We start from the raw sequence: 24,722 nt of genomic DNA, 5'->3' as shown, positions 1-24,722 counted from the left end.
CTAGCAAACTGCTGGGAAATTTTATGCTACTCCTTGAAATAGGACTGGTCAAAGACTGTGGGTGATTACTACACTATCGCTATCCAAAAGACCTTCAACTGCATGGTACCTGATAGGCACCTGATAAATATTTATTGACTGATTAAGCAGTGCCTGATTATAGTACAAAGGATATATTTATTCCTCCTGGAAGCAGCAGTGTGTAGTGACAAAATACTGAATTTAGAATTAGAAGCCTATCCTACCAATTTGCCAGCTAAGTGATTTGGGAAAATATTTTTAAAATCTAAGGTTCTATTTTCAAGTCTGTAAAATGGGAAGAATTATGTCTACCTTGAAGAAGAGTTGTGGGAGAATTAAATGGGGTGACAGTATGCAAAATGCCTGACACACAAGAGTTCTCAGCAAATGCTAGTTGAATTGAATTCTAGATTACTCATTCTCGGGAAGGAGTTCGTCTCTAATTTTAGTCTTTCCATCAATAAATTTGATACATTTATTTTGTTTTCTGGATTATTGAGTAGTCCTCCTCCCTTCAAAAATAATCAACTCATTTTGGGCAAAGTACAGAAGCAAGTAAGAATAAAAGGAATATTAAATATTGCAACAGCAATAAAAAGAATTAAAATCTTTGCGATATGAATAAGCTCACAGAGCAGCCCAGACTTTTTGGTGTACATTGTCAAGGAAGGCAGTGAATCCAATAATGTTAATAACTTCCCTATGTATGTAAGGGCAACTGCAGACTTTCAGAGAGAACCCAACCCATTGTAATTTTATGCCATCCTCTTATTAAGAATGGCCTCTTGACAGTTACCTAAGCTCATATTATCATCCTTGATTAAATTAATATGAGAAGGATGACAAGTGCTGAGATACTTCCCTTCAAATAAGATGAAAACAGCATCCAAGGAATAAGGAAGAAATACAAGTGAAGAGGTCAAAAATCAGCTGAGTTAGCAGAGGCCACTCTAAACAGATGCTCAGCCCCTCAGGAGACTGACAGCTCCAGTATGCGATGGGCCAGGCAGTTTGGGAGCTGCCCCTTCCTTCTGCCAGACCAGATGATGATTAGCAACTGACACATGAATAGGAATAGCTGGGCCTGGGCCTGAAACTGCAGGGAGGGGCACTGGTCCCAGCCAACAAGCCTGCAAAGCAGTTGGAGAATAGAAAAATGCAAATGTCCTAGGTCTCCTCAGCCATCAATTCAGAATCTAAGTACTGGTATATACTTAGCTGTTTCAGGAAGATAAAGAACTGCTTTTAGAAAAAGATAGCCATTTACAAATCAGCTTAGGATTGTTCTTATATTTCAGAAGCTTTTTATTTCCAATAACATTTCTATAGAATATCACCCCTGAACATGTTAATATTTGAAAAAATTTTAAAAACCTAAATCTTCCTGGAATTAGGTTCTACTCATTTTGCCAATATCCTACTGCTAATGGAGGAGGTGAATCATTAAGACAAAATTTAGGGAACCTCTGAGATATCAAAATTGTTTTAAAATAACATGAAAAATTGTATTTCCATGGTCTTACTTTGCCTAACCCAATGGTTTCTTCCCTTTAAACGAGTTGGCATCCCAATGTTTTCACATATACTAATGAGCTAACAACAATACTCATGGATTTTATACTAATCTATTTAGAAATAAAGAAGATAGCCTTGTGATTTTACCAGCATTTGAAGCACTCCTCAAAGAAAAATCATTCTTAGTTTATTTTGCCTCTCTCAGACTCAGATAGGATATGACTTGCTCTGTAGCCCACGAAACAGAGTGAAGAGCTTCTGTCTCAGCTTCCACAGATTACCATGTTCTACTACAGTTGGCACAGCAGATTCTCTGCCCACTAAATCATCTGAAGCAACAGATGGATCCCACAATTGCCAATAAATATCTGTGAAGGGGGAGGCTTTCTGCAGAGATTTCCTGTGTTTTAGAGCTTTTGCTGCAATGATACTTTTAGTTTTTCATCTTAGAAATTATTTTTCTTTGTAATTTGAGATGGAAGTCAATGATGAGTATCGTCTTAGGATGTGCAGAGCAGTACTAAATTAAAACCAAAAACCAAGATTCTCTCATCTCATGTGTTGTTTTCAGTTTGTTTTTTGAGCTTAGCACCTCACATCTTCTTGGTCTACCTTTTACTTCTGCTCTGGCGGCAGCTCGCTGTGGCTCCACAGCATCTCACTCTAGCCCCACCCTGTTATGGCTCACTTCTGCCCCAGGTGAAGGTGCCAGTGGTAAGCCGATTGCCTTCTGCACAGGCACAAAGCTTGAAACGTGGAAGGGTAACACCTCCTGGCCCAGAGCTTGTCCACTGAAGACAGGAGCTGAAGGGTAAATGTTACCCTACCCTCTCCCATTTCTCCAGTGTATAATGTGAGGCACCTTCCACACAGCTCCCCAGATGGGCCCAGAGGGACTGAGCCCCAACCATCCATGACGGTGGAAATCAACTGGATAAGGCACCCCAGGCCTGGTTTTCACCTCCCTCACTCCTGTTTCCTCATCTCAGGATCTGCTTTCAAGGGACACAAATTAAACTCCTACCAATGGTGACTGTTTCTTTTTGTCCTTAGCAAATACCAGACATTATCCACTTTTTAAAGTGTTTTCAGTCTGGCAGGAAATAAATGTCACTGTTTTCATCGCATGTGTGATTATTAGTAAGTGAAAGAGAAAACACTTTTAAAAATCACAAGTAAACCACAATAAAAAAATCAGTAGTTTCTCCTAAGATAAAAACCAATACTTTGTTGCCTCTTCCCCCAACCCAGATGAAGGTATTACTTTCTGATTTTCACACAACAAATATGGTGCCAAGGAAACAACATACCAGAAGTCTTTTCCTACTACCTTATAGCTCTTGAAATGTTAAGACAGGACCAGGAAATGATGGGTATTATTTGAATTTGGGCCTTTGTCTATATGTGACGGACTTTCATAAACTGTTAGAGACGGACTAGATGTTAAATATCACCAAGTTGAGTATTCCGGCTTAGAAAAATGGAGACACTAAGACCCAGTGAAGAGAAGTAATGGAGAGACTTGCCACCTGTGACACAGACAAGGGTAGCCCTGGCCTGGAACTCCTGACTCTTTGGTGCTTTTCCTGCTAAGCCATGTTGTCCTTTCTTCAGAAATTGATCATTTGGCTTTCCCACAACATCCTCACCTGTGGTATCTTATAAGACCACATTTACTACTGAAATAAGAAATGTTATAATTTCACCATAAAGGCATCACAAAGAACGATTTTTTAAAGAAAAATATCCAGAGACATGATATCTTTGTAGGAAACATTATTATGGTGAGCTCCAGAGAGAGCTTTCTGAAGGGTCCTAAACTGCAATTTATTACTGGAATACTGGGATCCTAGTTCAAAGGTGACATAAAATATGAGGTCAGCATGAGTATCTAAAATACACAAAACAAAACTGAGAGTTGCTAACACAAAATCAAGACCAATAAATAGGCCAGGCACAGTGGCTCATTTCTGTAATCCCAGCACTTTGGGAGGCCGAGGCAGCAGATCACTTGAGATCAAGAGTTCAAGACCAGCTTGGCCAACATGGTGAAACCCCATCTCTACTAAAAATACAAAAATGATCTGGGTGTGGTGGCGCATGCTTGTAATCCCAGCCACTTGGGGAGCTGAGGCATGAGAACAGCTTGAACCTGGGAAGCAGAGATTGCAGTGAGCCAAGATCCCACCACTGCATTCCAGCTTGGGTGACAGAGTGAGACTCCATCTCAAAAAAAAAAAAATCAATTAATAAAAAGTGTCAGAGATCTTAAATTTTTTAGAAGCCTATACCTACCAGCAGCATAAGGGAGCCTGGACATCTAGATCTCACAAGACTATATTACAGAGTTAACTTCGTCTCTTTGGATATGTTAGAGATTTACCTTAAGTTTTCACATGTACAGTTTTTACTTATTATAATAAAACTGTTTAAAATAATGAAAGTTAAAAGTTATTGAAGGTGATTCATATATTTAGGACAAGTGACTTTTAAATGCATAATTTAAACTCCTATTATGGTTAGTTAACCTATAATAACTCTGTTGAGTTTGTTTCAGCCATATATTATTTCAGCTAGAGAAGAGCTAATATTTGCAAGGAATCTACTAAATTCTATGCATTTTAGAGAATTTCAACTTTATTTATTGCTATCCCCTGTCCTACTTTGAGTTCCTCCAAAAGGGGACCTTCAGATGGGATTCCAGTTCAAATAGTTGACTCAGGAGGTGAAGGAAACACTGCATGGGAGTGGGAAAGTGAGACAGAGAAGGCAGCCAGTAAAGGTGTTTTTCCAAACTGGCTACTACTGTGGGCGACTACAGCCTAACCCTGCTGGAAAATAAAATCCAGAAGCCTTTGTAGAACATACCCGAGTTGTCCTACCCAAAGGGCAAGAGAGGTAGTATGTTGGTCAGTTTTTAGCAGCCAGCTCTGGAAGAAGATGGGAGAGCTCTGATTTGTAGCATTTGCCAGTTTCTGTAGTGTAAATGCTCCCACCATGGCCAATTTCAAGCACCAATGTGACATCATTGAACTTAGAGTTTGGAAGAGGGATGCACTCTAGGCTCTCAAGTTGATGGAAGCCACCTCCAGCACACCATCTGCAACTTGCATCATTGGCTAAGGACTGCTTAGGATTAGGAGCAGAGCCCACTTCTAGCCGGCCATATACTCAGCAAATTGAGTGTCGCAAGCCAGACAGATACAGGTGCTGCCGTGGAAATCTGGCTTATGTGCACCAAGGTAGTGGTAAGGTGAAAGGAAAAGGGCAAGGCCCCAACAGTGACTACTACATCCCCGTATTAATGATGACTAAAGTGTGTACGGCTTGCCAAAAGTCACACAATCATGGAGGAGCTGAGATTCAAACACAGGCCTGGCTGATAGCAAAGCCTTCTAGTCTGTGTCATGCTGTTCCTCCTGTAGAAAGCTGTACATCTCACAATGCCTTAGTGAACAAATAAAACTGTATTGTGTTACTTAGGGTCAATTATTCTGCTCTAACAAGTAGATCTAAATAGGCAATGGCTTAAGACAAAGGAATTATATTTGTGGGTGGGAACTCGAATTATCTAGGGGACTGTCCTCCATCCAGTCATTCAGGGACCCTTTCACTCTGTTTCTCTGCCATCCTCTGGGCCATGATAGTCATCTGTATTCAGCTGTGCCATTTCTTGAAATCTATGGCTCACATGCTGTTGATGAGAACTAGTCACATGGCCATATGTAGCTGCAAGGCAGGCTGGAAAACTTAGCCACTGGCTAGGCAAGTGCTTCCCCACTACAGCTGCATGGCAATGGCTGGGGATAAGGACTTTGGTTGACAGCTAACCATCTCTATCACAGTTTCCCATAGAGTCTTTAGGATATTATTGTTTTCCATTTCTTTGTATAATGAATTTTAATATCTATAGTAATTCAAAGGTAAATTTTTATGTCTAGTTTATGAAGATTTTTCAAAAATAAAATTTGAAACAGCTTGCTACTTTGAGTTACAAAAATAATGCAGAGTGTAGTATCCCTTTCTCCATTCAAAGGGGTATGTACTGGTGAAGACCTTCATGGTAATATTTTCACTTGAGAAGCTTAAGGCATTAGAGAATGAAAGCTGTATTGAAGCAAGAACACTGAAAGAACTCATAAATAGGTTTGTCACTAAGAAAATAGCAGCTAACCATAGAAAAACAACAAAGATATTTTACATATATTATGTTATCATAATGGATACACATTGCAGCTTTGAGGTTAAAAGAATGGGCTGTGAGCCCAGAATATCTAAGTTCAAATCTCACCCCTACTGACTCTGAATAGTCTTGGTTAAGTTACTTAACCTCTCTGCTTCAGTTTCTTCACCTGGAAAATGGTGATGGCGACAGTGCCTACCTCACAGGGTTATTGTGTTGATTAAATAAGTTAATATACATGAGGCACTTATCACTGTAATGGCACATAGTAATGTTTAATACGTTTATATTTAATGATAATTTTAAACACCTTTTGTTCTCCAGAAACTTCCCAGGATCCTCTTCCCCAAACCTTTCAGGTTTGTTTTGTGTTGCAGGTGGTACACACACCTAGAGACATTTTTCTTTCCTTTTATGGGCTTCTATCCTTATATTCAGTGCCTTTCAACTGTATGACCCCCCAGCTCCACCCTGACCACAGTCTACTCCTCAAGGGTCCACCTCTTCCCTCACTCTACCAACAATCCCTTCTCCTCACAGAGGCCCCTGAAGTGCACTTTTAAGACCTGAGTTTACTACCCCTCATTTTCCTTAAACTTTCCTGAGTCTTCGTTGCAAAACTTTCTGCTTCTTTTCTGCCATTCTATTTTTCTGCCTTTTAGATTCCCAGTTTCCCTGATCCCCTATTCCCACCAATTGCCCCCAGTAAGAGACTCAGAATATAGATAGAGATAAATTCTTACCTTTTTCTAAAATGAATGCACAATTGAATTCGCAGATGAGGTAGTTTTATTTCAAGGAAGGGGAACTCCCTGTTAGGGAGGGAGTGTTGTGATTAAAGGTCAAATCCTAAGAACTCTTAGACAGTTGGTGTTTCATAACCATCTAAATCAACTCCTGTTCACTGAGCATCTACTGCATGCAAGGCACCGAGGTAGGGACCCTGTGGAGGTGAGATGATGAAAATGAAATGGTCTCTGCTCCAGAGTCTCATAGGAATTGGAAAATGTGCACACAGACACAAGTGGCTCCAATGCAAGGCAGGCTTTGTAAATATCCAGAGGAAAAGGGCATTGTCTTATTTTCTCTGCTCCCAGCACCTCTTATGCCTCCCAGAAAAGGGCCTGCCCCTTAGCAGGTGCTTAGCAGTACCTCCCTCGGACCTGGGCAGGAGACTACCCCTGGCCCTGTGTTTTAGAGTACATGATGTGTCACAAATTTGGAAATAGAAATAGACTCAAGAACACACAGCTGCCCTGATCACTGGGATCTAGTGCACAGTGGTGGCTGGGCAAACATCTGCTCTGGCGATCAACACTAGTGAGCCCCAGGGAAGCGCAGCTTCACATGCCTTGCCCCAGGGCCTTCAAATGTCAAAAAGTTTTGTGGATGTTGATGCTGCCACTGATGTTGGAAACAACACCACTTTGGACACAGGGAGGACCTCACAGGTAGAAGTGTTCAGTAAGAGAAGAGAGAAATCCGCTAACTTGTCAAATGTCTTCCCTCACATAACAGAAACGCAATGGATTCCTGAATAACATGTCACGTCCTGGTTGTCTGAGAGTCCATGTTCTTGTTTCCCTTTGTGTTCCATTTCATGGATCCCTAACTACTCACAATATGGGCAATATTAACAACATTTGCACACGAACACTAAGGAATATTTTGCAGTATTAAGCATTATGTGTGACTTAGATTTGTATTTATATAGATTTGACAAAACATTTAAAGTATGTTGTCCATACATTAGCAACTATGTGGCTCTTGAATGCTAGAAGTTCAAATAGTTTTATTTTAATAAAATATTTGATAATCAAATTTTCAAAAGTTTTAGAAGTTCAGCTTTATTTAAATCATTTTTATTTAAAATTTTGATGTTTGTCAAATTTGTATTTTGAATTGATTTTTACCTTTTAATAATGATAGATCATTGGATTGTTTCAAGTAACTGAACACAAATTATGTGAAATATCTTAATATAACAACATAATTAGTAATTTTGTTGAAATTAAAGCTAGAAAATTAATTTCATTAAAAAATTGCAAATTACGTGTCTTTATTCCTCATCCAAACATTGTCAGCCCATTAATGGGCTGCAATTAAATACAACTGTCTTTGATATTTTGTCATATCAGTCATATGAAAGCCATAACTTTACATATAATATTCAATTTTGTCTTTATAAAAGTATACTTATCAAAGTGGGAACCTAGAACATATTTTACTTACTGTTGGCTTACATTTTAACTTTTAAATAATTAAAAATGTTGTAAGGGGCCTCTATCTGTATTCTCACCCCAACCCTGAAAATGTTAGGAAAGTGATTGGCCCAGGGGTAGTGTAGTGAGGGTTTTAGGAGTGAAGTGGATTTAAGGAAGTGTTTTCAGGAGAAGAGGAAAGAGAGCACGATATATTCCTAACTAGGGGCAACTGATATTTGTGGCTGGAGCCCAGGCCTCAGGACAGGATGTACTATGGTGAGAACTGAACTGTCAATGGTGGAAAGTAAGGGAGATGATAGACCGAGAGTTCCATGAGGGTAAAAGGTCATATCTACTTTGGTCTCTAGGGTATGCACAGTGTCTAGCACATAGGAGGTAATGCACTTGATATTTGTTGAATGAATCAAAGAATGTAGATTCCATACTCTATGCAATGTGGAACCATTAAGGGGTTTGAGGAGAGAGGACAGAATCAGAAATGTAGTTGAGAAAGGTAACTCCAACAATAGTGGCTAAAATGTATTTGAAAAGGTAGCTAGGAGAGGTGGAAAGACTAATTTTCTTAGTTGTATGTTACTACAGTCATGCACCACTTAATGACTGGAATACATTTGATACATTCCGAGAAATGCATCATTAGGTGATTTTGTCATTGTGTGAACATCATAGAGTGTATGTACACAAATCTGGATAGTATAGCCTACTACACACATAAGCTATATGGTATAGCTTACTGCTCCTAGGCTACAAACCTATATAGCATGTGACTGTGCTGAATACTGTAGGCAGTGTAACACAATGGTAAGTATTTGGGTATCCAAATATATCTAAACATAGAAAATGTACAGTAAAAACATGGCATTATAATCTTCTGGGACCACCATCATATATGTGGTCCCTCATTATGCAGCACATGACTATAATTTATATCCATTGCATTTCTTATTTCCTGAACATACACATGTGGATTATTTTTCTTATATATTAATCCTGACCTAATCAAGCATTTAACAATCCATAAAACTCATTGGTGTTAGGTACTATAGTTCTAGGTCTGCACTGTCCAATACGTCAGCTACCTGTGACCTTTGAGCACTCAAAATGTGGCTAGTCTGAATTAAGATATTAGAAATGGTCAGTGTAAAACACACACCAGATTTCAAAGCGCCAAAAAAGAGAAACTATCTCATTCGTAATACGTTATACATTGATTGATTACTCGTGGAAATAATTTTTTGGATACGTTATGTAAAATAAAATGCATTATTGAAATTAATTTCACCTGGTTTTAAATGTATCTACTAGAAAATTTAATATTATATATGTGGCTTGCACTATATTTTGTTAGACAGCAATCTTCTAGTGCATGATAATTTTTGAAAATTTTTATTTATTTATTTATTTTTAGAGACAGGGTGTTGCTCTGTGGCCCAGGCTGGAGTGCAGTGGTGTGATTATGGTTCATTGCAGTCTGGAACTCCGGGGCATAATCCATCATCCCATCTCAGCTTCCTGAGTACCTGAGACTACAGGCGTGTGCCACCATGCCCAGCTAATTTTTTTTTTAATTTTTGTAGAGATGAGGGTCTCACTATGTCACCCAGGCTGGCCTCAAACTCCAGGCCTCAAGTAACCCTACTGTCTCGGCTTTCCAAAGTGCTGGGATTACAGGCGTGAGCCACTGTGCCCAACCCCATGCCAACTTTGTATACCTCTTTATAGCAGCTTTGGCCACAAAACAATGGAAATCAATTGCAAAGTGAAGGTGCAAATGTTGCAAAAGACGCAGAAGTGAACAGAGCCAATGAAAGTGGTCCTGAACTGCTCAGGTCACATGCAAAGCCTTGTGAATGCAGGATTCAGCAGAGTTGGACCAGGAAGTTGGTAAAAGGAAGAAAAAACTGACAAGGACACTAGTCTAAAAAAAGCAATTGAGTATTACAGGAGGATCTTGGGAAAATGTATGAACCCTTCAAATATTGTTTGCAAAAATGATAGCCCTCACTAAGCCACAAAGGTCAAATGGAAAAAGAGTATCTCAGCATGCATCAAAAAACAGCAACTACGATGGCCATTCAAAGAATTCAGAGAATCAGTGCAAGATTGTAAAGTGAGAAGAATTTTGCTTACTCTGAGGCAAATTAAATTTAATAAGTTGTAGTTGTGTTCTTAAATATAAAATCCCAAGTACTTTTCATTATTTATTACAAAAATTAATTTCTGATTTTAAGAACATGCAAATACATGCAAAATGTTTAGAAGGTTTATTAATAAGAGGGAATCATACATATCTCTTAAGTATTTTACTTTAGCTTAAAACATATAAACAACAGTGTTTTGTTTTGGTTGGTTTGGGGTTTTTTTGGTCAATATTTGGCGGTAGGGCTTTAGTCTTTAAAATGTGGGTTCACCGTTTAGAGTTCCATGTATCTTTCACATCATCTACAATTTTCAGTTTTAGTTTCTTTAAAGTGACTACTGATAGATACCTGTAAAGTAAATTCTTCCCAATCTTTCATAATGGTCATACCCACAACTAATTTGACAGATTTTTTCAGTGCCTCGCCTCAAATACTTCCTATTAACATATGGTAAAGGAAGAACACCCTTTCAATTAAGCATGTCCTCTGATCATTTTTCTCTTAAAAAATCAGTGTGTCCATATGCAAATGCATAATGACAACCTGAATATTCACATAAGTGATTAAAATAAAAATGACTAGAAGCATCAAAAACTATTGGAAAGACTGGCACTTAGGTTTCCCCGTGGTGGTATGCGGTGGCTGGGAAGAAGTTAGAGAATTGTTAACTAGTTGATAAGTGTTGCACTGGGTACCGCCTCACTTTGATCCCCAGTTTCAATCACTTTTCTCTCAAAGCATTTCACTTCATTTTCACTGGAACAACTTTCTTTTCGCACACACATACTCATGTTTTTAAATTTAATAATCAATTGTGTAATATTTCATTAAATTTCACAAGGAACATTGTAATAGGTGGAATCAAGTTTGGGAACAAGCACAATGAATTCTCATGGGACCCATAACTCACCTAGTGGGAACAGAAGTATGCAGGTGCACACCAGCCGCTGGCCTGAGCATTTATTGTGCTGTATCATCCCTCTGCATGTTGTACACCACACAGTAATGGCTGGTATCTGTTACTGGATGAGTCAGCTAAATGGAGGCTGGTTAAGAGACCTTCTACTATAATGTCATTTACAGTGCCCTTGTAGGGAACCAATTATCCCACTGATGACAGGATTTTCTGACTTAGAACATCTGAAAACACCTGGGAAGTATGTTGTCTGGAAAGAACATGCAGAAACCAAATTCTAGCCCCAGCACTCCTGCAAGTATTCCATAATAAATATTTGTAAGCTTGAAAGAACACCAGCTTTTACCCTATTTTATGTTTATCTGAGGTATAGATCTCACAAACAGCCATGAATATGTGAATACATTCACATACTGATGGATCTGGAATTCTACCAGTCAGCCTGATAAATACCCACTAATAAAAATATCTGTAGATTGGAATATTTTGTTTATTCATTTTTGTAGAAATGAAAAACAACAAACAATATCCTCAGAGAAGAAAAATTCCTGCATATGCACAGTAGGTGCTTACTAAATATATGATGAATGATGTACAGGCTGAAATATTTCTCCCAATGTATATTATGTCTGCTCATTCTAATATTTGTGATATTTATGTACAGTGAGGAAATGCCCAGTGTCAAAGTGGATCCTCAACATGAATATGCTGTAGGAACTGAAGTGTGATGTAGGCAGTTTCCAGAAGCACTATGTGGAGGCAGTGATCTGTAATGCACTGGTATTAAGGTTACTGAAATTGTCATGAAATTGCCATGAAATTGCATGCGTGAAATCATTGCAAGGTTTACGTCCCAGTGAGGATGGAAATGAAGAGCTTGGAAACAGGAATTGGAGCTTTCAGTCTAGAAACAACCTTGGAAGAAATACAAGTCTCCTGAATGTTATTAAATAAATCATATTAAGAGAATTCAGAGCCTACAGTACTTGATATTTGACATCCACCTCTCTGCAGTAACATAGCAGGACTGAACAGCACCAAAACCAGCTAGAGTCTTAATCACGCATTAGACTCAGAAACTTCTATTAACATATGGCAGAGGGAGAACACCCTTTTCAGTTAAGCATGTCCTTTGATTCTCTCTTTAAGAAATCAGTGTGTCCATATGCAGATGCATAATGACAACCTGAATATTTACGTAAACAAAGAAAAAAATGACTCAAAGCAACAAAAACTGTGGGAAAATACCAACACTTAGGTTTCTCCATGGTAATACGTGGCGGATGGAGGAAGTGAGAGAATTGTAGCTAGTTGATAGTGCTGCGCTGGGTAGCCCTCTCCCTTTGATCCCCAGTTTCAACCACTGTACAAACAGTCAAAAATCAGTTTTGCTGGAATCTCCTTTTTACTCTGCTACTCTGGCTAAAGTCTTCCACTTACTTTTCTCACTTACAGGTACCTGAATATGTGCGTGCAAATGTAAGTCTTTAGATCAAAATAGGAACAAGGAAAGTTTATCCGTTTCAGTTTAGGATTTGGTGGGTGTGGCAGCCCAGGAAGACCTGAGAAATAACCACTGTTTGGTTTGAATGATACATTTGACTGCCATTAAAAGAGCATATAATTATAGCCTGAATGTAGACTTAATTTTTAACAGATTTATCTGAACTTTCAAAATTTGTACCGTTGGGTGTAACGATCTAAAACTATCTTATGGGAGATGTTACAGCAGTTTTCAAATCATTGAGCTAATATGAAATCTGGACTTTTAAAAACCCCTCTGATCTAACCTGGTTACGCAGTTAACATTGTATCTGGGAAAGGGGCTTTCATTTTACCTAGTCTCCAGAAGTCAATGGAATTATTCTGTAAATAGTTCAGGCTTTTGTCTAAATATGTGAAGACTGACAAGACTATCTCCGTGAGAATCCGCACCCCCCTACCCCAACCTCCACCCTCCTTAATCATGTTTCACAAAGTAAATCTATAGACGCTCCTCCTGGGTTTTGGGAGATTCCCCATCCTAAACAAACCAGCTGGAGGAAAGGAAAGGAAGGAAGAAATAAACGCAACACAGAAGTTCTCCTCAGTTGACGAAAGGTCAAAAATCATTAACGTGTAAATGTTGCTTTTTCCATCCCAAAGCACCTTCTCACGTAGAGTCCGGGGACTAGGAGGACTCACAACGCAGCGATGGGCAGCCAGGCCCTGCAGGAGTGGGGACAGAGGGAACCCGGCCGGTGGCCCGACCCTGCAGGGAAGAAGGACGTGCGGCGAGAAGCATCGGATTCGGGGAGGGCCGGGACCTGGCCGAGGGTGACATTACCGAGCACTTCCTGGCACAGAGCTGGTCCCCTCCCCAAACGCTCTATATGTGGTTTTGTACGGGACTGCCTTTCCCAAAGACAGCCAAGGAAAAACTAAAGATCGACGGGGACACCCGCCTCCCTTCCTCGCCCCCACGGTTTCTCAGAGGCTGTGGGGACTTGGTGCGGGTAGGGGGTAGTTGTCCCAAATCAGCAGCTTCAGGATGTAAGTATCACAGAAAACTTTGAAGTTTTGTTATCTGTAGCACAGGGACAGGGGTGGGACAATAGAGAAGGAATGTTTTCTTTTCAAAAGAAAACACAAACAAAACTTTATTTTTCTGGTCCGCGGCAGCCTGTCTGCTGAACGTTGACTTGCTTTCGCTTTGCAGCAGGCGACGGTCCCGGGCGCCACCTGCGCGTCGGTGGGAGGCTGGTCCACGTCCGGGTCCCCCGACGCCCACTGCAAAGAGCAGTGCGAATGACAGACTGTAAACCCTCTCGCCTGCGTCCCCTTCAAGCACCAGAAACCCAAGTTGGAACTAATTCTTTCTTTCGGAAGGTGCAACTCCCCTCCCGCGAGCTCCCGCGGAGCCGGGCCGAGATTGCCGAGAGGAAGCGGCACAGCGCTGCCGCCAAGGCTCCTCCTGTCGCCGGTGCGGCCGGGACTACCTGGCGGCACGGCGCGTGCAGCGCGCAGAGTCCCGGGCGCCCACGCCTCCGCCTCCGCCCCCGCCCCCGCCCCCTCCGCCTCCCAGTCCACCTCGCCCGCCCGCCCTCTCGCCCGGCGGAGAGCACAGCCCACTCCCTCCCACCTGCGGCCGCCGGGCCGTCCTCCACCCACACCTCTGCCGCAGGCCGGACCCAGTGCGCCCGCCCGTCGGTCAGTCCAGGCCAGGCGCCCGGCGGGCCGCGCTCACGCAGTTGGCGCAGGAGGCCTTACGCTGGCGGCGCAGTGCCCGCCCCCTGCGCTCTCCCCGCCCCCTCCCTCCCTCGCAGGGGCCGAGCGAATGTAGCCCGCGAGAGAAAATGGCGGCGGCGGCGGGGAATCGCGCCTCGTCGTCGGGATTCCCGGGCGCCGGGGCTGCGAGCCCTGAGGCGGGCGGCGGCGGAGGAGCCCTCAAGGCGAGCAGCGCGCCCGCGGCTGCCGCGGGACTGCTGCGGGAGGCGGGCAGCGGGGGCCGCGAGCGGGCGGACTGGCGGCGGCGGCAGCTGCGCAAAGTGCGGAGTGTGGAGCTGGACCAGCTGCCTGAGCAGCCGCTCTTCCTTGCCGCCCCACCGCCGGCCTCCTCGACTTCCCCGTCGCCGGAGCCCGCGGACGCAGCGGGGAGTGGGACCGGCTTCCAGCCTGTGGCGGTGCCGCCGCCCCACGGAGCCGCGAGCCGCGGCGGCGCCCACCTTGCCGAGTCGGTGGCGGCGCCGGACAGCGGCGCCTCGAGTCCCGCAGCGGCCGAGCCCGGGGAGAAGCGGGCGCCCGCCGCCGAGCCGTCTCCTGCAGCGGCCCCCGCCGGGTGAGCAGCGCGGCCGGGGTCGCGGCGGGGACTTGGAGAGCGGGCAGAGGGCAATGAATGAACCCCGGGCACCATGCACAGCGTCCCGGGGTTCAGCGCAGCGAGGCTACGCGCCGCTCGCCGGGACCTACGCCCCTGAGCACCCCCCGACCCCTTCGGAGTCGGGCGGCGCCGCGGACCCAGCCTGGGGGACCGGACGGGGACGTGCGGAAGAGTTTGTTATTGTTTGCAGACATGTGACAGGCGTGCGAGCCTCTCTGCGGGGAACCGTTGCGAAAAGGTGTAGGGGGCCACGGCTGGCTTTGTGGGACTCCTGGAATCGGGGCTCTCCGAGGAGCCCGGGGGCGGGGCACGGCCCTGCGGCGGCGCCCCCGGACGGGTGTCCCCGGGGCAAAGGCACTGGGGGGCGAGGCCCGAGCCTGAGGCGGGCGGTGGTCGGAAGAGGGGCGGGGTGGGTGGGAAGCCCGAGGTCGGGTGGGAGACTGAGAGGGCCGAAGAGAAAGTAGCAGGTCCCAGCGGCCGTGACAGGCAGAGCCCCTCGGCCCGCCCGGGACTCGAGTCCCTAGGCAGGTACCGCGGGCTGGGCCCGGACGCAGGCGGCGCGCCCCCAGCGCCGGCCGCAGGGCTCCAGGAGGACGGCTCGGTAACGCCTGTCAAAGCGGTGCGGCGGGAGGCTGCACACTCGCGGAGGCTTGCAGTCTTTTAGGAAGTGCGGTTTGTCTAATTGCAGCCCCCAAGGGGCTTTGAGTGTTCCTGGGAATGCGAACTGCACTGCTAAGTCACTTGAGTGACTTCTGTTTGGAGTTTGAATTTGGCCTTTGAAGTTTGCATTTGGCGGAGTGGTGTAAGAGCCAGGACCGGATGTGTCAGCCATTCAGTTTCAAAGCAGTGGTGACTGCTCCCCGCAGCCCCTCCGGCTTGGCCCGGGGACCGCGGCGCGGGTGCAGTGCTTCCTGCTCGGTGCCCTGGCGCGGGCCGCCCGCTGAATTCCAGGGGCCACAGTGCGGTGGGCTTCGGCTCAGATGCGTCTTCTGGTGCATATGAAGTACAGTATGTGTAAGGTAATTTAGACCAGCGGTTTATTGGCCTCGCCCATTTTTGGCTACTGGAAATTTTTATGTTAAAGGAAATTCTTTTAAGTGTGACAGCTACATCCTTGTTTGTTTGTTTTTTAAAAACCTGATTAACGTATGCAAAGCACAAAGTCTTGATGGGTATTTTGAGTTGCTGGAAATGTTTTTGTGATAGTCCCTCGTGGCCCTGTAGAATTCCCTGACCTTTATTATGAGAATAAAGCGTGTCATTTTGTGAGACGAATTTGACAGTAGGAGTCCTTGGTTTGGATTAATTATCTAAAGTGATCTGGCATTTTTTGTGCATTTGATTATTTGCTTAAAATCACGATCCATTTAGTATTTGGAAGTCCCCTTCCTCCCCCCAAGAACTAAAAAATATGCTTCGCACTGTACCATGGCACTACTGAGACCAAAGGAGATTTGTGACTATTACAGTTTTGTGTGCACTTGTGCATGTAATTTATTCTTACAAGAGTTATGTACCTCTATAGTTTTCCTGTTTCTGTGCAGATTGTATTAAAACTTAACTGGAATAATTCTTTGAAGGCAACTTCTACTTTAAATGAATTCCAGATAAAAATTTTTAACCCCAAATTTAAGAAATTGTATCTATTGAGACCTAACTTTTTGGATACAATAAATAATTTAGCAAACGTCAGCATTCTAGTACTCTTAATGAGCTGTGAATATTCGAGCATCCACTGTAAAAATAATGTACTGAAATTGTTTAATGTTGTCTCTTGACACAAAATAAGAGGACTAAGGTGGAGGCAGATAGAATTTAGGGACTAAGTAATCCATGCTTAGTATTTGCGTTTTGTAACCGAGGTTTTTTCCCCTTTGCTTAAGGTGTAGATTATAATTGCACAGTATAAGAAAATAATGGGCTAGTAAGGATAATCTTTTTTAAAGAAATTATTTTTACGAGTCAGAATGCTGTTGGTTTATCCCAAAGGTCATACGTAAAGATTTCATTTATAGTAAAATGTTGATTCCCTAACCTTATGAAATATAGTGAATTTTTTTTTCTTAACAATTGGGTTGAAATTCATTTGAATCTGTTCGTATAAAACTTTGTGGGGAAAGGGCTTGTATCTTATTTGTGTGTGTATATTTTGTATTGCATGTTGGTTATGCTACACTATTACTTACCATTTAAATTAAAGTTTTAGGGAAAAAAACCCTTAATTATAGCCAACTCAATAAAATATCAATTGAACTTTATGTTTTACTTTTTTTTGACAGTTAAGTTACATTCATACTTCCAAGAGGAAAATCTAAGATTTTGAAATATTTAAGAGTTCTGTGATCTTTTTTTTAATTTTAGAATTTCCTTCTGATCTTTGAATGTAGAAAATATACTTTGAATTAGAATTTATATAAATAAATAATACTCGTATTTAAATAGAAGATTTTAAGTTTGTCCCTCTTTTTCAGGGTGATAGCTGAAATCAGTGAAAGTGCCTGTAAGTGGCGCCCAAGGGTTTGGAATTTTTCCTTATATTACAGAATTTAGGGGCTTTTTCTTCCTATTTACTGTCTTTGAAGAAAAATTACAGTGTTACTCTCCATTGAACAGCCTATTGTGAGTTTGGTGGATATAATTACCCCATCCTATTTTTGTAACTTAAAAAACCAAACTATCAATTTGCTGGCCCCGTGAAAGAACAAGATATGCTGTACTTGTTAATGTTAGTTTTTGTTTAAAACTAAAGGTATTTCACAGGCTGCTTTTATATCCTCATATAGCCCTCAGATTTCACTTCCTTTTTAAAGCTATTAGGCTAAAAATATGATTTAGTGACCTTTTACTAAAGAGGAGGTATAAGAGCATTATTACCTAAAAATTACTCTTAAAATATTAAGTGGGTGACTTTATAAAAATAAAGGTAGTCACATAAGTTAGTCTTCCGTGAATTTGTAAGTTTTTAGTTAAGAATGGTGTCAGTTTCATTTTAAATCAGATAAGAAAATTAATGCATTCTTCAAAGATGAACCTTAATATAATTCTGGAAGAGAAATATCAGAGCTAGAATTGTTGCCAACTTTTATTTTCTTTTCATATCTGATTTTGGCAAGAGTGACTGGTTAACCAGCATTCCTTAATATACGATTTCCAATACACTAAAACTCCATTTTGTTAGATACGAAAAACAGGAAGTAGCCCTGTTCATTGATATTCTTTTACAACTTCCATAGCACCTCGAGCATAATATGTTGCATATTTTAGAAATGGCCACTGACTTGTCAACTTGCAGATTTCAAAATGTGGGAAGAAAGGAGTGTTTTTTTGCTTTCAACAAGAGCAAAAAAAAACCAGCTACAGCTTGCCTAGGCTGAGTCGGCTAATCAGTCCTTGACACTGGCTGTGTGCATCCCAAAGGAAGAAATGAGGGGGTGGCAAGGTAGTTAATGGGGAATGGATTACCATGAGGAAAAATATGGGGCATTCAGAAATGCTCTCAGGTAGAAAGCACCTCTTGCATTTTGTACTCCAGTCATCTTCTTGGGTTGAGGGCTGTCTGTTATACAGAAGGCGATGGGAAAATGTGTCATGGAAAAGTAGTAGTCTCTAGAGGCTGTTTAGGAACTGCGTGTATATTACACCTCTAATCTTGGAATTCTTTGCTTCTATCAAATATATCAAGTATAGACTTGGTTGTTTTCCTTAGTCCTCGCCTCTTTCTATATCCTAAGTTAAAAGCTAAAGCAACTTAAATATGTAAATGGTAGACTATTAATGTGAGGAAATGTGTAAGATTAGGAGTAACCCAAAGTTGTCTTTAAGAAATTATTTAAGAACATGTTTAATCATGAAAGAAATAATCAGGGCCGGAATTAGTAAATGGTTCATTGCAAAGCATGAGATTAGTCAGATACTCTTTTCAGTTTGCAAAAATATATTAGGATTTTATCTGTGGCTTAAAACATACTCATTGAGCATATAGATATGCCTAGATACCTTTTACATAATCAACTCTTTTGCCTTCTGTGTGTGTGTATGATATCTATTATATGTATTATATATATGTTTATATATAATCTCATTTGATCATCACTGCAGCCCCCTAAGATAGTGTAATTTCTGTTTTCTGTAGGTGCAAACTCATCTGAGATGGTAAAGCCTCATGATTACACAACTAGAAGACAGCTAGGATTCAATCCCAAGTCAGTCTGACTCCACAGTCCATTTCTTTCCACTACTCTGCTTCTTCCATTTTCTTTTTTCAAATTAATAATCAAATTAATTGATTATTTTTAAGGAGAAATTTGTTTTGCAGGCATTCTAATAGACCATGAGCTAGGTCTCTACCCTGTGCTAAGTTTGCCTGTTAATGTATATAATAGGTATGTTTCTGTAACCTGGCCTTGTGTATGTAATACAAGTAAACTGTATTTGGATCACCCTATCATGTCAGCCAAAGAGGGTTAGTCATTAGTGTTGAATGTTTCTTAGATTTATTGATTTATGCTGTATTAAATCATAAGTGAAAGGAGATAAGCTGAAATTAATATGGTTCATTCATGGTAATCACACAGGAAGAGAAACTTTTAGTATTGCTAGACCCTACCCCTTTGTTATTGTTTTAGATTTCATCCATTCAACATTTATGAACTTCTGCAAGGTGGTGGTCTTGAGTGGTGGAGAAAAAGATCATGAGTGCACAAGCTGTTTCTGTCGGTAGGTTGTAGTATGAACATGTTTCACAATACCGTGTTAAGTGCTATAAGAGAGATGGGGATACAGAGGGGATACAACATATTAGTTTCAAACTATTTCTGCCTATTTTCTGATAAGAATATATACAAAACTGCATGTTCAGGCATGTTTTTTTTTTCTTCCAAGGGAAAATTAAAAAGGAGATACGGGGAGCAAGAAATTCAACATCTGCTACTGCTAGTTCTGAAATTCTGTCTTTATTATTAGTAACAGCAACTCTACTAGTTACGAAAACAACATGGAGAAATATAAAATATTCTTTAGGGCATAAGATGATCAAGAAGATAGCCTTGTCTTTATTTACTCTATGGCATGTCATAGGTGATTGAGTTATGTTTGGTATGGAAGGGAGTTCTGTATTGTTAGTGATTGAGTCCTTTGGAATACCAGGCTGGTTTGATGCAGATGTTAATTTGATCGAGATGTCGAGATGTTGTAGAATACTAAGGGGAATTGTTAAAACTCACCAAGTGTATAATTCTGCAAGTACACATCTGTCACCTGGGAATTACTAAGCCACCAGACCTCTTGAAGACTGGAGAAAGTGCTTGGAGCCACATGGTACAGCCTACACAGTACTGTAGTTAGTGCGTTAACTAAGTTCATCACTTGTAAGCATAATGATGGATAGACATGGAGTGAGAACAGGGTCAGTACTGGGGTGTAGGTGGAAGCTTTGCTCTTGACAGATGTTATCATTACTTTTCTGTTTTTATTTTTAAATTAGAAATGGGTTCTCACTATGTTGCCCAGGCTGGAATCGAACTCCTGGGCTCAGGTGATCTTTCCACATAGCTGGAACTATGGGTGCAAGCCACTGTGTCTGGCTTTACTTTTCTTCATTGCCTAAACAATAATGTAAGTTATATGTTAACACATAATCTTCAAACTGGTCTTATGGTATGCTGAATACTAAACATCAGTTGTTAACAGACCAGGAACTTTATCTGATTCTTTGCACCATCTCCCAGCATCTAGACTAGTGTCTGGCACCCATGAATATTAGGTACCCAGAAATGTTAACATGAATTAATTTTCCAAAAGTGGTTAAATTAGTATATCTGAAGATTAACTTACTGTAGTGTGATTTTAATCATGATCTAGCTTAAGACGAGTTTTGAAGGCAAGAACTGTCTTTTTTTAGGAGTTTTTGTATATCGTTTGGTATTTATTTATTTATTTTTGAGACGGAGTCTTGCTCTGTTGCCGAGGCTGGAGTGCAGTGGCGCAATCTTTGCTCACTGCAGCCTCTGCCTCCTAGGTTCAAGCAGTTCTCCTGCCTAGCCTCCCGAGTAGCTTGCTGGGATTACAGGCATGCCCCACCATGCCCAGTTAATTTTTGTATTTTTTTGTAGAGACAGGGTTTCACCATGTTGGCCAGGCTGGTCTTGAACTCCTGACCTCAAGTGATCCACCCACCTTGGCCTCCCAAAGTGCTGGGATTACAGAAATGAGCCACTGTGGCCAGACCATTGCTTGATGTTTAATAGCAGTAGTTGGCATTTAGCAAGCAGTCATTGATAATATTGACCAATTTTATATAATGTGAGCCTTCTAATAATTAGTGTAGTTACAAAATAATTGGAGCCATGCTCAAACTGTCAAATATTGAGAAAACTGAATTCCTGGTATTTGAAAGTGTCTAATTATTTGAGTTAATTGGTAAGCCCCTCCTGATTTTCTACTTAACCATGACACTTCTTCCGTGGCGCCCATCTTCATTCTCTTGAACATTGATACTGGAAGATTCCCAGGGTGGTCCTAGGCCTTCTCTCATTCTGTCTTGTCCATCCCCACCCCAGTCTTATTAATGCCCTTAGATCAGTTATGGACCATTTACAAATGATTGCAGAGTTTATTGTCCTAACCATGATCTCTCCTAAAGTCCAGACCTACACCTGGCTACATGACTTCTGCGCAGTCAGATGTCTAAAACCAAATTAAAGATCTTCCCTAAACCTTCTCCTAACATGTTCCCTGCTCATTAAATGGCAGAACCAGAACCCAGGAGTCACCCTTGACACCTCCTCCTCTCACCTCGTCAGATTCAGTCCATCCTTAGGTGCTGGCAGTTTGACCTGTTATCACACCCCTAGCCAGGTGCCCGTTGTCTCTCATTTCCACTAACTTAGTGGCCTCCTTGCCTGATCCCTGTGTCCTTTCTCCTTTGCTGTCCGTTCCAATCTGTATTAGGTGGCCAGAGTGATCATTTCCAAATGTAAATCTGATTATAACTTCCTCCCTCCAGAAAAGTAAATGTAATTTAATTTTAAGATGTTCAGATGGCTTCCATTTGGATAAAGACCAGGAAATCTTTAACATGCCTGACCGAGTCCCTGCCCGGTTGGGCCCCTGTCTGCTTCTCCAGGCCCATCTCAGCTCACACTTGCCCTTGTTCCATGGCAGGGTTGCATGCTTTCATTTCCTCAGACTCACTCACTGCCTTCTGCTATAGGGCCCTCACATGCTCCCTCTGCCAGGAACACTGTTTTTCCATAAAGTCAGCTCCTCGTTAAAATCTTAACTCATTGACACTTCCTCAGGGAAGCTTTCCCTCATCCGCCCAGACTGGCTTTGTAGCAGGGTGTCCCTACTGTCAGTGTTGTGCTTTTACATTTGTTACCTCATTTGGTGAATGACTGCCTTCCCCCTAGCACCTAGCAGGATGCCTGGCATAGGGTAGACACTGCATAAATATTTGTTGAATAAATGAATGAGAGGGATAATGGCATGGCATGTTCAAATTAGTGGATCCACTGTTTTTCCTGTTTAGTCAGACGTAGTTTAGGACATAGCTGAAAAGGTGTTAAATGGCAAAAGTCTAGACTATGGTGTTTCAACACTGTAGATTTGTGATAGACTCATTCAGAGGTACCTGGACTTGTAGACGTGCCTGGTGGCTCGAGTGAAATAGGACAGCTTAATGTAGTAGAGAGCAAATAGCTATACTGCATGACAACTTTATAGGTAAGAAGAGTCTGCTATGTGTAAATAATTATTCTGTACTTAATAGGGAGTTAAGAGTGCGTGTGTGTATATATATGCATTTATATATTCATACATACATCTGTGAATAAATATACACATAAAGGTGTCATGCATTAATATAATTATTCTTATTTTTAAAGTTCTCAGAATGTCATCTAAACTTAAGATATCATTTTTAGAATTCTTATCTGATAACCCTACTTCATCCAAAATTCATTAATTTGATCATAATTCAACTTGGGATAAATAAAAGTTCACATTTCCATTGAAGAAAATATTTGTTAGGCAAGTACTCCATGAGATTGCAGAAGCCAAGAACCCATGTAACAAAACATTTTAAAGTTTACTGTTGGTAAGTAAACCCAGCAGCCTCTCTTATCTAGAACACGGGTTAGCACTAAGAAGTAAGAAAAAATACTCTAAGCAGCCAAAGGACCTGTAACAAAATACGTGCTTTGAAGCACTTTGATTTTACACTTAGTAGAGTTCCCAGGGCATTTGCTCAGGATTGATACTTATTTCAGATGTTGTTCATGTGGTGTTCCTAACATGCAGCAATTAGAAGCAGCCAGTTAGAAGGGGTGGCGGTGTGAGTCCTGCAAGAGGCAGGTTCCCCAAAGGCAGCAGTGTTGGCACACCTGACAGTGAGAGGAGAGAGGGAGAATAGGACTCAAAACATTGCAGTCGGGGGCCACCTAGCATTGGTACAATTAGTTCCATCTAGGGTAGCCTCTGCCATTTAAAAATATACTCAGTGAAGTGAAGTTGGAAAGCTTGTAATATAGATTAAGGAAAATTACTATCCAAGATAGTTATAGAAAGTGTCTTGATCTTTGAAGTGGTAAACCTCTAACTTTTCTGTAAGATGTATTTCTGTAGCCTTGATGATACTGAATAAATATGTACTTTAGAATTACATAAAAATGGATGCTGCTTACCGAATGTCTTATCTATTATCTGTGTGGAGAAATCTTTTTTGTTATTGTTGACCTGAGTCATTTTATACCTTGCAGTTTCTTTAAAATGCATAATAATCACCACTACCACTAATATACTGATCTTTTCCGGTTTTTAAAAAAAATTTTTTTATTTTTTTTTTTGAGACGGAGTCTTAAAGATATTTTTCTTGCTCCAAGGGTCTAGATTCTTCTTTTTTTGTTGTTGTTGAGATGGAGTTTCGCTCTTGTTGCCCAGGCTGGAGTGCAATGGCACAATCTTGGTTCACCACAACCTCCGCCTCCTGGGTTCAGGCAATTCTCCTGCCTCAGCCTCTTGAGTAGCTGGGATTACAGGCGCCTGCCACCACTTCCAACTTTTTAAATTTTTGTATTTTTAGTAAAGACAGGGTTTCACCATGTTGGCCAGGCTGGTCTTGAACTCCTGACCTCAGGTAATCCACCCGCCTCAGCTTCCCAAAGTGCTGAGATTACAGGTGTGAGCCACCATGCCCGGCCAGGTCTAGATTCTTAAATAACCAAATTTCAAGTTTTGTACAAAGATTGAAGGAAAGCTAGTCTTTAACTAGGAAGAAAAGGATTTGTTAAGAGATTATCAGCCGTATCTTTGCTGACTCATTGATACTGTGGTGCCTAAGACATCTTGGCTTTAGTGACAGAATCCTGCATACAACTTTCTCCAGGATAGTTCCTCCAGGAGGGACCCCTCTGCCAGGCACTGTGGCAGTCACATGTCCAGGCTGCATCTCTGCCCTGCTCTGCCTCTTCATCCTTGCATTCAGATCTCCATGTGGTTTAGGGTGCCCATCAGGGTAAACACTGCCATTGTCTCTTTAATTGCTGTGCTCTTACTCTTCTGGCTTTCACACCTTCAGCTTCCAATCAGTCACCAGTTCTTGTTATTGCCACTCTCCTAGTAGCCTGAGAATCCATCCAACTTCCTCCACTGCCATGACTGCTAACCCAGGGTCAGGCCACTGTCAACCCACTGTCGACCTTTTCTTCACCCTCAGAATGAAGTCCAGACTCCATAATGCAGTTCAGAAACCCTTAGGACTCAGGCTTCTGCTCACTTTCAGCAGCCCCTCAGAATGGTCTGCTCCCGTCATTCGGCATCGTGCTCAGTTTTAGTCCCTCAACTGACCCTTCTTCTTTTTTTTTTT

The 24,722-nt window shown here is 41.8% G+C and overlaps 1 protein-coding gene across 1 annotated transcript in view; it reads left to right on the top strand.

The window, feature by feature from the left end:
• The first annotated feature begins 14,311 nt into the window (after nt 1–14,311).
• Nucleotides 14,312–24,722, top strand: part of MAP3K1 (mitogen-activated protein kinase kinase kinase 1) — an 80,614-nt gene continuing 70,203 nt past the window's right edge. Inside the window, exon 1 of the mRNA XM_034960082.3 lies at nt 14,312–14,818. Within this exon, the coding sequence (XP_034815973.2) occupies nt 14,337–14,818 (482 nt within the window). The 5' untranslated portion in view covers nt 14,312–14,336. The remainder of the gene's footprint in view (nt 14,819–24,722) is intronic.

This window comes from Pan paniscus, chromosome 4, assembly GCF_029289425.2.
Source record: "Pan paniscus chromosome 4, NHGRI_mPanPan1-v2.0_pri, whole genome shotgun sequence".
Lineage (NCBI taxonomy): Eukaryota > Metazoa > Chordata > Mammalia > Primates > Hominidae > Pan > Pan paniscus.
Note: the sequence above shows the minus strand (reverse complement) of the source record. Positions and strands in the feature narration are given on the sequence as shown.